General features: G+C 39.9%; 1 protein-coding gene across 1 annotated transcript in view; it reads left to right on the plus strand.

Moving 5' to 3' along the window:
* The window catches only part of LOC148864857 (Glycosyl hydrolase family 47 protein), a 71,380-nt gene that overhangs the window by 8,381 nt on the left and 48,458 nt on the right, over nt 1–14,541 (plus strand). The window contains exons 4-5 of the mRNA XM_088978308.1: nt 1,514–1,600; nt 12,404–12,494. Of these exons, the coding sequence (XP_088834434.1) occupies nt 1,514–1,600; nt 12,404–12,494 (178 nt within the window). The remainder of the gene's footprint in view (nt 1–1,513; nt 1,601–12,403; nt 12,495–14,541) is intronic.

Genomic DNA, 14,541 nt, shown 5'->3' on the forward strand with positions numbered 1-14,541 from the left:
GCAAAGCTCCTCTCCATGTCTCCAACTCTCAAATTAAGTTCTGAGTTGTTATATTATAGGTGATTATAGATGACAAGTATAATCGAGTCAAACTTGATTATCCCAATTAATAATCGGTTTGGTACTTTGGTTCTGGGTCTGATTTTACAGAACTGATAGGATCTGGTTTGGAACTGGTTCTACCCTATCCGGGACCCAACATGACCCATTGACAGCTATATCTTCTCATGGAAAACCTCCCAATGAAAAGCTTCAATTCTAGAGGGAATAGGGCTGCACAAAATCTCTTTCAAAGAAAAGACCTGCACAGGGTTTAAGGGAGGGCAAAGAATATGGAAAAAGGAGGCATGATAGAAAGATCCAGATGGATGAGGAGCCTAAAATGAAGGCTTATCTTGGTCATATGGCAGGGGAGTTGAGCTGAAATTTACGTTATGAATAGAGGGGATGGTGAGAGGAATTGGACCCTCAAATCATAATTGCCAAATGGAAGATCTCTAGGTCATTTAGACTTCTTCAGTAAATAATTTGACCAACAAAAACTGTTGATGCAGAAAAGACTAAAGCTTGTACAAAGAATTAGATTAGATATGGGGCTGACCACAATCCCAAAAGAATACAAGAGATAGTTAGAAAATAGCAAGAAAGAGGGAGAATGAGACAGAATAAAATTGCTGTCTAAGATTTGGCTCCAAGAGTGAATGAAATCTCAACTGAAACATAGCAAAGGGGCAAAATTAGTGTTGCATGGACTTCTTAAATTAATGTTGTCTTCATGTTAGACATGCATTGGAGTCTGACACTCCATGGTTTTTTGGAGAAAACTTTCCTGTCTCCTGGCTTATATGACATATTGACATAAATGAACAGATAAGTTACAATATAAATGCCATTTTTCATACTGAAATTACATGTTAACAAAAACAACTTTTTTTGCAGCTATAATACATAGAATTCAAAAACATTTGAACTATGTTAATAGTATATACTTATTCCATAGATGTCTTCACGAGTCATGTTTTCTCATCTGCTGAGTTAGAATCTTGGATACATGTCAGTTCTGATTCATGTGTCCGTGTTTGTGCAAAACTGGACAAAATACCCCTACAGTCTGCATGTCCACTGACAGGTTACTTAATGTGCAAGAAAAGAAAAAAGAATAAAAACCGAACCTCATAATTTATTCTTATACTCAAACAACCCTAGGAAAGAGCTAAAACATGGAAATCAACACATGCAATGCATCAGCACAAAAGGCCACTACCCAATAATGCCTCTGGACCTCCTGGTTATACAAGGTCTTGGGAGAGGTAGACTGGATATGGACCTAACTTCTCTTTTGGCACAAAGTTTTAGCAATCACCTCTGTATATCCTTTTTCATGTTGAATGTGCTGCCTTCTGCAATTGTCTGTCTGTTGTAAGAAAATTTCGATGTTATTGGAAGTTGTTTTACTTTGCTCATTTAGTTTGTAACTCTGAGCCTTGGAGACTATTTTCCATCCAACATGCAGAACAAAACAGTATCTGTTTTTGAGACTACAATCCGGATCCTTGGAGGTTTGCTTTCTGCTCATCTCATTGCAAGTGATTATGCTACGGTATATTTCTAGTTCCATGCAGTCTTCAACTATTTAGTTTTTCTGTTCTTTTCATTCTCTTTTTTGTTGGATGTGGTGAAATTAGGTCTCCCAATTAATAAAAAAATTAGGTCCCCCTATACCCAATTCTGAAGAAAATTTTATATGCTTACAGAGTTACAGTAAGAAAGGCATTTGTTGTCACATACTTTCTATGCATAAAAATTACAAAACTCAATAGTTTCCAAGTGACCATTTTTTGATAGGTCTACTTTAACTAAGTTTTGTCCAAGGTGCAGATTTAATACCTTGCTTTCTAGTGCTTCTCCTTCATACTGCATGGATTAATAACTTGAAATCCTTGGGTAGAAATCTTCTGAATTAAAAAATATGAAAGAAAATTAGTTTCTTGAAGAGAGAAGGAAGAGAGAAGGAGAAGAAGTTGAAAAGAAAAGAGAGCAATAATCTGGTTGCCCCATTCACTTATTATTTATACTAAAAATAATAGAGCAGTACAAAGACAGCTATGCCCTTATAGGACGGCAAAACATAAAACAACATATATAACACTCAAAAACATAATAAAATTTGGACTCACATAACTACTGTGGTCCCCACCTTCTATCTAACAACTAACATAAAACATCTACTCAGAAAAACATCATAAAACTGATTAATCTTCAACACTCCCCCTCAAGTTGGGAGTAAATGTCACACATTCCCAACTTGCGTAGATCATGTTCAAGCTTGTTCTTTGCCACCCCTTTAGTGAGAACATCAGCCAGCTACAACTCTGAAGAGACATAAGGCAAACAAACTTCTCCGGTTGTTACCTTTTCTCTTATAAAGTGTCTATCAACTTCAATGTGTTTTGTCGTATCATGCTGAATTGGATTGTGGGCAATATTGATTGCAGCTTGATTGTCATAGTATAGCATCATAGGTTCCTCTGCTTTCACCTCAATCTCACTCAAAAGAGATCTAACCCAAAGAAGTTCTGAGACACCATGAGCCATGAATCTATACTCTGCACTTGACCTTGCCACAACCGCTTGCTTCTTACTCTTCCAATAGATCAAGTTTCCACCTACAAAGGTACACACTCCTGATGTAGACCTCCTGTCATCTAAGCATCCCGCCCAGTCTGCATCTGTATGGGATTCTAGCTTTAGATTCTCATGATTTGAGAAAAGAATGCCTTTGCCAGGGTGCTTTTTCAGATATGCAAGTATTCTCTCAATAGCTTTCCAGTGCTGAACCCGAGGTGCATGCATGTACTGACTCACAACACTGACAGCATAAGAAATATCTGGTCGTGTCATACACAAATACAGCAATCGGCCCATCATTCTTTGATATCTCCCCACATCCTTTACCAACTCACCATCTACACTATTAATTCTGTGATTTGGATCAATAGGAGTGTTTATTGGTTTGGTCCCTAGCTTTCCAGTCTTCCATAGTAGGTCAAGTACATACTTTCTCTGTGAAATGAAGATCCCATGCTTGGATCTTGCAACTTCAATCCCCAAGAAGTATTTAAGCTCACCAAGATCTTTGATATCAAATTCTTGCTACAATGATTTTTTGAGATCATCAATCTCCTCTAGATCATTTTCTATCACAACTATATCATCCACATACACAATCAAAATTGACACCAGAGCATCTCTCCTCTTCACAAAGAGGGTGTGATAAGACTGTGTTTGTGTATCCAAAACGGATGAGTGCCCCTTTGAACCTGTCAAACCAAGCCCTAGGTGACTGTTTCAGTCCATACAGAGATTTTCTGAGTCTACACACTTTTCCTTTACCAACATTTTCATAAAAACTTGTTGGAATGTCCATATATACCTCCTCTTGTAAATCACCATTGAGGAAGGCATTTTTGACATCAAGCTGGAACAAGGGCCATGAATAGGTGGCTGCTAGAGATAAAAGGATACGAACTGAACTCATCTTAGCTACTGGTGCAAAGGTTTCTAGATAATCGACACTATAGGTCTAAGTATACCCTTTTGCTATCAACCTTGCTTTGTACCTCTCTATCTTGCCATCGACCCTATACTTCACATTGAATACCCATCTGCATCTGACTGTCTCCTTGTTTGGGGGGAGATCAACTATTTCCCAAGCTTGGTTTTTAACCAAAGCCTCCATCTCATCTTGCATGGCTATTTTCCACTCAGATTTGGAGAGAGCTTCAATAACATTCTTGGGTATAGACACAGAATCCATGGAGGAAAGAAAAGCATGGTAGGAGGGTGATAAGGCACTGTAGGAAAGATGGTGTGAAATGCAATGGGCTGTATACTTTCTCTTCTCCTTACGAAGTGTAATGGGAAGATCAAGGTCAGTGGGATCAGCTGCAACAATGGTGTTAGGACAGGAACATTATCATCAGAAAACATAACAGGCTCAGGCTCAAGAGGAATACCTGGAACTGTATCTGCCGAATCTGGAGTTTCAGAAGGACTGATAGAGAGTGGTGTGGGTTGAGGATGTGTGGAGTCAACCATCATCTGCCAGCGCTGATATTTTTGTGAGGCTGCTCGTAGTGGCTCAGGTAATGAAACTGGAGGTGTAGGTGCTGGCTAAACTGATGGAGGCACCAAAGAAACAGGAAGAGGAATAGGTTGTGAGTTCTCCTCCCCAAAACTCTCCCCCTGAGGAGAACCACTCGAGAAGAAGAAGGTGGATTCAAAGAAGGTAACATCCATAGTAACAAATCTGCTCCTCGACACTGGGTCATAACAGCAATACCCCTTTTGGTTTTGAGCATACCCAAGAAAAACACATTTATTGACCTTAGGATCCAATTTCTTGCGATGAGGGCCAAGAATGTGAACAAAGGAAACACAACCAAAAATCTTCAGAGGTATATGAGATATCTCCCCGTCTGGAAAAAGAAGACTAAATTGCACCTTGAACCCCAAAGTCCGTAAATGAACATGGTTAATCAAATGCACGGCTGTAAGAATTACATCTCCCTAGAACTGCACAGGAACTGGAGCACACACCATAAGACTCCTTGCCACCTCCACAATGTGTCTGTTAGCAACTCCATTCTGTTGCGGTGTATATGCACAACTGCTCTGATGAATTACACCATGTTCTAAGAGATACGTGATCAAGTCCTTCTCAAAGTACTCTCTGGCATTATCTAATCTAAAAGCCTTAGTTCTCACTCCAAATTGTGTGAGAACCATCTGGTGGAACTGTCGTACCAAGTTAGGAACCTCATTACGTGATCTCATCAAATATATCTAAGAAAATCGTGTATAATCATCCACAAACGAGAGAAAGTAGCGGAATCCTCCCATGGAAGGGATTTGATATGGCCCCCATACATCAGTGTGAACAATATTAAAAGTAGAAGTACTTCTTTTATTACTTGGTTTAAAAGACTGTCTACAATGCTTTCCTAATTGACAACTCTCACACTCCAAAGTAGATAATTGAACAGACTCAAACAGCTTTGGGAAAAGACATTTCAAAGAACTAAAAGAAAGATGTCCCAAGTGATTGTGCCAAAGCATAATTTGGTTCACTGATTCTGACCCACTACTACTGCTGCTACTAACATGATGCCCCTGATGTCTCGGAATCTCATCCAGAAGGTAGACTCCATTCACCTCACGACCACTCCCAATCATCTTCTTTGACTCTAGATCCTGCAAAACACAATTACCAGGAAGAAAGGTCATGAAACAATTCAAATTTTTTGTTAAAGAACTAACAGATAGTAGGTTGGTATGAAGTCTAGGGACATGTAAAATAGAAGACAGAGTTATATCATTGGTCACTCTAACTGTCCCCTTCCCAACAATGGGAATATGTGAACCATCTGCTGTAGAGACTCTATCTCTACCAGAGCACAATTGGTAGGAACTGAAAAGGGTAGGGGCATTAGTCATGTGCTTAGATGCTCCCGAGTCTATAATCCAGGAAGGTCCCTCCTTACTCGAAGTGGATGCAAGATTTGCAATTGCATATGGACTACTTATATATGCAAAGGAAGTGGTGTAGTTGGCTCCTGCATTCTGCTATCCATTTGGGAGGCTAGAGCTAGGTGAATCTTTCTTACTCATAAGCTGTCCACACCTCTCCAATTCTTTTATCACTGCTGCTACTTCAATGGATTCCCAATCAGTTTGGGAAAGAGGGGCCCAAGAGTCTCCTGTAGTGGCTGCATTTGCATTTCCCTTCTTGTTCCTTATCTGGACAGGCATAAGATTTGGATGAAGCTTCCAACAAGTGACCCTGGTATTCTCAGGCTTCTTGCAATAATCACACACCAAGTCCTTCTTATTTTCCCTTTCTAGTCTCACTACTCCCCCTGTCTCCATTCGGCTTAGGTTTTGTTGTACCAACCATAGCCGACTGGTCAATCCCAGGCTGTCTCAGCATTACATTCCTCCTACTCTCCTCTCCAGAGACAAAGGCATAGGCTTGAGAGAGTGTCATACCCTCCCTAGAAAGAATATGCTGCCTAGCAATGCCAAATTCAGGGTTCAGCCTTGCCAAGAACTCGAAAACCCTATTCTCTACCAGTTTGTGATAGGTTGCTGCATCATTTACATTTTCCCATACCATAGTTTCTAAGTGATCTATTTCCTACTATAGGGTTTTCAGCATGGAGAAATACAAAGCAAGAGGTTTTTCTCCCTGTTTCATACTTATCACCTGATTCCTTAATTGATAGGTTCTGGCTTCATTTTGCTTCTGAGGGTAGGTCTCAGTCATTTCATCCCAAATCTCCTTAGCAGTATTAGCCCATAGGAAATTTTTTGCAATATAAGGAACATAGAATTACACAGCCAGGACATTACCATGTAATTCTTCTGCACTCATCAGGAAGAGTCTGTATCAGGTTTCTTCTCCTCCCTAGTGAGATACCCTAATTTTCCACGGGCACCAATAGCCATCTTAGCTGATTGTGCCCACTCCAAATAATTTGTACCATCAAGTTTTACTGTAGTAATGATCCCAAACCCAAAAATATCACTTCTACCTCCAACACCCAGTCCCACAGTACTAGTAGATTTCATCTCGGTATTCCAACTCTCCATCTTACTTCAAACAGTTCAACAGTAAGAAAAAATAGATTGGAGACCTTCCAAAAACAATTTAATATCACACACACAGAAACCAACCCTTCTGGAAGAAGAAAACCCTATCTGGAGAGAAATCTCTCTCCTTCCCACGCCTCCCAACAGTGAGAAGAGTGATCGATCACCTTTCTGATGACTAGATCCCACCAAAAAAATCCAAGAACTGGGCCATCTATAGCAGATCGATCAGCCCTTTATTACTTCATGCAGTCGGTTGATCTAGGGCTCCATGAGAATGCTTCAAGAAACCCTAGCCGATGCTTTGATACCAAGTAGAAATCTGCTGAATTAAAAAATATGAAAGAAATGTAGTTTCTTGAAGAGAGAAGGAAGAGAGAAGGAGAAGAAGAAGTTGAAAAGAAAAGAGAGCAATAATCTGGCCGCCCCCTTCACTTATTATTTATACTAAAAATAATAGAGCAGTACAAAGACAACTATGCCCTTATAGGGTAGCAAAACATAAAACAACATATATAAGACTCAAAAACATAATAAAATTTGGACTCACATAACTACTGTGATCCCCACCTTCTATCTAACAACTAACATAAAACATTTACTCAGAAAAACATCATAAAACTGATTAATCTTCAACACCTTGTTAAGAGGGAAGGGAGTCATATAGAGGAAGAAAGAAGGAAAACAAGAATAGAAAGTCACCTTGCATTTGTTCTCCTCCTCCTTTTGGTAAATGGCGGTATATATCTATATATATATATATATATTTATCAATAACAGAAATCTTTATTGAGTTCAATTAAGCATAAGTTACAGAAAAGTGGAGGGAGGTAAACTATCTTAACTCCCCCAAAACAAGGAAAAAGAAAAGGTACAGAGTTAGAAATAAGCCCAAAACAAAGAATCCCTATTCACCCCTTGCTTAGCTAGCCCATCAGCGAAGGAATTTGCAGTTCTTTTCTTTAACCAGTTTACCATTACCTCTGAATCACCTTCAATAATCAGTGTCTTAATATTCAATTCTCTTGCCCTTTGAATCCCTTCCAAGGCTGCTAAAATCTCAGCCCTAAGAGAGTCACCCTCACCAGTCGGGCCAAAGAAAAGGACTAAGTCATTCCCTTCCTCATTTCTGAAAATTCCCCCAATACCTGACAGCCCTGGATTCCCCATGCTACTGCCATCAAAATTCAGCTTTATATAACCAGCAGGAGGGGGAATCCAAGAAGGATTTATGACCCTTTTAACCTGGGCAGAACTTGCAATTTCTTTCCATCTTCTCAACAAATCATCCACAGTAAAGTCTGAAAACAGGTCCGGGGATTTCAACCAATGTGCTGCCCTTATGTGGATCAACTCTGTTAAGTTCTCAGCATTCCTCTCCTTATCTAAAAATAATCTGGAGTTTTTTTTTTTGATAAATTAAAATGTGAATTCATTAATCAAAGAGAACAATCTGTTACATGCATCCCTTGTAGAAGCACAAGGTGCAGCCTCTCCTAGATATTACAGTGAAACAAGAAAAAACAATAATAATGTAGGTACGTGGTTTGCAATTAGTCTGTTGCTCATTTTTTTTCCCTCTGTGATAAACTTATAGTACATTGCAGGTTTGTGATGAACACATGATTCATCACACGATTGCGATAAACCTACGCTCAACGCAAACCCAAAACAGATTAGGGTTGAAACTGCGATGAATTCTTATACACATTCGGTTCTGTGATGAACCTTGAGTGCGTGCGACCCTGCGATGAATCTCATACACAATCGGACCGGTGATGAACTTCGAACGAACGCTGCCTTGCAATAAATCCTGGACCGATATGGAACCCCAGTTTGATTAAGAATCGGGCTTAAATATTGACTGCATGTGTAATTTTGAGCGATGTGCGTAACAAAGTGCCACGTAGGTTTAATAAGAGATTGTCCGCCAAGCAGTGACATCACTAGCGCCATGTCGGTTAAGTAAGGTGCAAGAGGCGGTAATACACGTGGATTATGAGAATCCCCGAATAAAAGGAAAGTCAACCTTTGAAGGGATCTCATAAGACACATGGTGAAACCCTATCTATGCTCCTTAATGACCGACAACGAATCTAATGTCCCTTTCCTAGTAGAAAACAAACTCTTTTGGCTCTTTCCTTTCAGCACCTCGGGATCCTTCTCCATAAATAGGGATTCCCCCTCATGACGAAGGACATTCGTTCTACCACTGGTTACCCCTATCATTGATTCCCTGCTCGAGCGATCTCACTATTCTCTCTACCCTAACCTTTTGGTTGATTCCCTGCTCCTGGTCCTCCTCTGTCCTTTCAAGGAGGCCATTCCCCTAGCCTGACCACTACCTTACTTACAAATAAATTACAAACTTGCCCAAAAAAGCTCTTCCCTAGAAACCCCTTGTTTGGCAAGATTGTCAGCAAAAGTATTTGCTGACCTACCCACCCATTGGACTCTAATGATCATGTGTCTTGTTAACCATTTAATTTTTTTCATAAGATCCCTATAGCTCCAAGTAGCTGAATTGGGGTTCTGCAACCAGCCCACAATCACCTTAGAGTCCCCTTCAATCAGCAACTTCTCTATCCCAAGTTGGTTGGCGATCTGGCCCGTGTAGAATCACCTACTCCCACTGGGCCTGAAAACAGTGATAGGATCTTGCTATCGTCAGTTCTCAAGACTCCTCCAATCCCTGACAATCCCGGATTGCCTTGACTGCTCCCATCAAAGTTCAATTTGATAAAACCTTCTGAGGGAGGTATCCAAACTGTTGCAGATTTATTTTTCTGAGAGGACAAATTAGCCATTGCAGCCCAGCTTCTCCAAAAATCCACAAAGGAAAATGGAGAAAAGGATTCTAAGGTTCTCAACCACTGTATAGCTTTAGTAACGATACACTCCTTTACTGCTGGAATGGTTCTCTCCTTGTCAAGAAAGATTGTAGAATTCCTTTCTTCCCAAATAGTCCACAATGTGGCTGCTCTAATGCATCTCCACATGCATTTCCCTTTTCTTTGTTGGCCAAATGGAGGTAGACGAGCTAAACAACAGATTGACTTCTGATGGAAGAACCCACCTGCAACCAAACAAATCAGAAATCCAATCCCACAGAGCTGCAGAGTAGCAATCCTCACTATAGGCTTTGCACAAAATACACCAGTTTGGGGAAAGACACAAAAAAGGCCTTCTCTTTTGCAAGTTTTCCAAGGTATTAATCTAACCATGGTACACCTCCCAACAAAAGACAGCTATCTTAGGGGGAATAGGTTTGGTCCAAACTTCTCGTACAGGGAAAGACCTAGGCACATCACTAGAACAAAGGGATTTGAAGAAAGAAGCACACAAAAAAGATCCTTGAGGAGCAGGGGCCCACACCCTCTTATCAGGGGAAAAAGGGTCTAAACAAACATTGCCAAGAGTAGAAAGCAACTCGATGACACAAGGAAGTTCAACCTCCCGTAAACCTCTACAAAAGCCAAAGTCCCAATTCAAAGAAATAGGGGGAACTGGAGAGGAGAGGAAAGGGGAAATAAGCTCTTTTTTTATAAAGGGAAAGAGAGTAAAGAGAGGGGAAAAGGTCTTTGAGAGACAAGTTACCCATCCAATTATCTTCCCAAAACAGAACTAGATTGCCTACACAAGCATCATACCTTACACATTGAAGAAATTTGGGAAGAATGCCATGTATGCCTTCCAAGGAGTTGATAGAGTATCCTAACGAGATACTTAGGCATCCCAACCTGAATCGGAGCAACCATGAATGCTACCCACCACCCTATGCCACGAGCTTTCTCTCTCCATCGACCATCTCCACAACCTCTTTCCCAACAAGGCCTCATTTTTAAGAATCAAATTCCCTAAACCTAGCCCCCTTCTCTCTTTACCTTGACTCACTATCTCCCAACTAATTAGATGGTCCTTTCTTTCAACCCCTGATTGCCACAGGAAATCCCTCATCAACTTTTCCAATTTTCTAGCCTCCCTAGAAGGGATCCTAAAAACGGAGAGGAAGTACATCGGGAGATTGGTAAGCGTGGCCCTGATCAAAGTTACCCTTCCCCCCAAGGAAATATAGTTCTTTTTCCAAGTTACTAATGTTTTTTCAAATCTCTCCACAACTGGAATCCAGAAGCTACTTTCCTTAGGATTCCCACCCAAAGTTAAACCCAAATAAGTCAATGGCTAGGATGCCACAAAACATCCCAAGTAAACAACAATGGACTCGACCTCACTATCCTCCCATGGAACATCCCAAATAATTTGGAGTTTCTTTCTTCCCACAAAGACCAACACATAGCTGCCCTTATAGTCCTCCACATTATCCTTCCTCTTTTTACTGGCCAACTAAAGAAAGATGGAGAGAGCAAACTCTGTACATTCAAAGGAGGTTCCAACTACACCCAAAAAGGGATAAAGCCCAATCCTAAACAGCTTTTGCATAATGGCAAGACACTAATAAGTGGTACCCATTCTCCCCATCTGCTTTGCAAAGAATATACCTGTGCAGGGATAAACAAGTCTTGGGTCTTTTTTTTCTGGAGAAGATCACAAGTGTTGATTCTTTCTAGGAAGGATTCCCTACCCGAGGAGGGGTAGGTTTGCACCATATCTCTTTAACAGGGAACGACATGCCAAGGGAGGTAGGTTGCTGAGTTAGGATTTTAAAGAAAGAAGTACAAGAATAAGAGCCCGAAGGGGAGGGGGTCCAAATTCTACAATCTTCCTTTTGGGGGTCGAGAAAACCATTTTCAAGCAATGCCAAAAGGGAAATAGTGTTTTCTAACTCTGTATCCCTAACCGCCCTTCTCAAGTTCAAATTCCACCCATAACCAGAGGTTGTATCTGAGGGGACTAAAAAGGATGAAATGGGCATATTCTTTAAATCAGAGAGAGCATGCAGAGAGGGGAACTGGGTCATCAAAGGAGAGTCCCGTACCCAAGTTTGTTCCTAGAATTTGATAAGGTTGCCTGAGTTCAAGTCATACTTGGTCCACTGGGAGAAAATTGGCAGAAGGTTATGGATGGCTTTCCAAGGAGATGTGCATGTAGTCCTTGCCATGATTCCGGTATCCCACCCATTGTCCTCCATCCCATGAATGCTAGCCACTATCTTTGCCCACAATTTATCCCTTTCTAAAGGAAATCTCTATAACCACTTCCCCAATAATGCCAAATTCCTTTTCCTGATATTCCCAATCCCCAATCCTCCTTGTTTCTTGCTTCTTGTTACCACCTCCCATTCCACCCTATGGACCCTCCTTTCCTCTCCTGTCTCCCACAGAAAACCCCTCATCAACTATTCCAACCTATTAGCTACCTGAGAGGGAATCTTAAACACAGATAAATGGTGGATATATATTGTATTACTATAAATCAGAAAGAAGGGACCCCATGGTTACAAAGAATAGAAAGTCACCTTGCATCTGTTCTCCTCCTCCGTTTGATAAATGGCGGATATATATTGTATTCATAAATTATTAGAAAGAAGGGACCCCATGGTTATGAAAACATAACATGTATAAATGGTAGAACCATGTATGAGATATACATGAATTCCTGCATACACAAAAGCCCCATTGAAAATTAACTTGCATCTGTTCTTGAATTTACATTCTTTTGCCATTAATTAGAGTGCACATCTTAGGGAAAGCTTCTTCTGAATCATCTAAATGAACAATATTTGCAGTATTGTATCATTGACCATGTTGTGTTGATATTCATGAATATTCTTTGATACATCTTTCGGTTTTAGGGAATGGGAATTCCATCCTATGATAATCAGTTGCTTCACTTAGCTGAGGATCTTGCACAAAGACTGTTACCTGCATTTGATACTCCTACAGGTAACTTCTGGATTATTCTTTTGTCTTTTGTCTATATGCATAGAATGATATCACTGTTTCAACCTCTAGTTTCCTCTAGACTTGAGTTTTTCTGCATATCATGTGTCAAATTCTTTGGAGGATTATTTAACTTGGATACTGATGTCTTATTTTTCTTATGATCCTTATGGTATGCATTACAATCAAATTCTGTACAGGCTAAACATAGGACTGGAGAACATGAGTGCAGGAATCATAGATGGGTTTAGAGTCTAGACTATCTATAACTTGCCATAATCATCTGGCCTAGTAGATTAGCTGGGTCTGTAATCATCATGTGCAGAGGATTATAATCATGTGATCTTACTGTATTTTGTTGGATGGTGGAGAAAACTTTTAAAGTAAACTGGCAGAAGAGCATGTGCTTCGCATGTATATATAATGTTAAAAATATATGGGTATTATATACATTCTAGGTTTTGACTAGTTTGTCATGTAAAAAAAAAAAAACAAAATTATTTTCTCCATCAAAAGAAAATGCAGAAAAGATTCTCATCTTTAGAAGTAGATTGAATATATTTTTTGATCAGCAACACTGAAAAATATTCATTCATTAAGATTTTAAAATAAAAGCATAACAAGTTGTGAGAAATCAACAAACTCATTACAATTTACAAACCAAACCACCCAACATTGTATTACAATTGTGCCCAGTACATATGTTGTCTTTGAACCACTTGCTTAGCTATTTTCCAAGCTATTAGCAGATCTTTTAACCCATCTTATTTGAATGTTCATGTCTTTTGATAGCAGCCATCTGAAGTGCCTGAATTCATTCCTCAGCTGCCAAATCGCCCCTCACCTTTTTTCATCCACCCCACTACTAGTTTCAAATCACCTTCAATAATCAACCTACCAACTCCCAACTCTGGCTATCTCAACCCCAAAAAGTAAAAAATTCTGCCCTTACCTGATGTGGACAGAAAAGAATATATATGCAGAACTTTAAGTATATAGCAATAAGCACAATAGTACCAATCTGGAAACAACAAAAACAAGTTGGACTATTAGGGATTTCAGACTAGAACCTGAAGTAGAACTCCTCTTGGAACAATTCTGCTACAGTAATAATGGCGTCAAGCTCTCGCGTGGAGACAGCGATAGAAGGATTGGAAGGCGCTAAATGGGTAGATTCCTCAAAACCCAAGCCCCCAATACTTGAAAACCCTAATTGGGGCTGAACTATAACTCAAATAAGAGAGAAAAAACAAAAAAAAGGACCACCATAGAAGTACCCCCTTCTCTTTCATAAGACTCAATGGCTTGCTGGAGAAGTTAACTAATATATTTAAACATAAGCCCCTAAAATGTTCTCCTTTCACAAACGACACCTTAAGAACAAAAACCAACTTCAGGCAACCTCCCAAAAGATAAATTTTATTACAAAAAGATCTAAGAGACCAAAACCCAACAGATGAGCACCTTGTCCTTACCAAAATCTGAATTATAAAATAATGAAAATACCTCTGGGCCTAAAGTGACAACAAAGCTACCCCAGAACAACTATTTGGGATCCTACTACAAAAACAAACTTAAAACATAGACATTATTTTTTTTCTCTTTTTTTAATTCTCTCTCTCTCTCTCTCTCTCTCTCTCTCTCCCTCTCTCTCTCTTTGGGCTCCTGAACCTCATAAAGGTACTAGGGGCATTAGATGACCCAAATGGGCATAACCAGCCATTCATAAAGACCTTCCTTAGTCTTGAATGCTGTCTTCCACTCATCCCCCTCTTGGATACGAATTACCACTTTTCAAATCTATCTTTGAAAAGACTTGTGAGCTAGCCAATGTGTCTAACATATCATCGAAGTGAGGTATGGGAAACTTGTATTTAATTGTTTTTTCCTTGGTAGCACAGCTATCAACACACATATGCTAACTACCATCTTTCTTTGGTGCGAGCAAAGCTGGTACAACACATGGACTTAAGCTTTCACAGATCAACCCCTTCTTCAACAACTTTGTTACTTGTCTTTGGAGCTCCTTGTGCTCTTTAGGATTCATTCT

Source organism: Nelumbo lutea, chromosome 3 (genome assembly GCF_056320005.1).
Source record: "Nelumbo lutea isolate HS-2025 chromosome 3, American lotus-T2T, whole genome shotgun sequence".
Lineage (NCBI taxonomy): Eukaryota > Viridiplantae > Streptophyta > Magnoliopsida > Proteales > Nelumbonaceae > Nelumbo > Nelumbo lutea.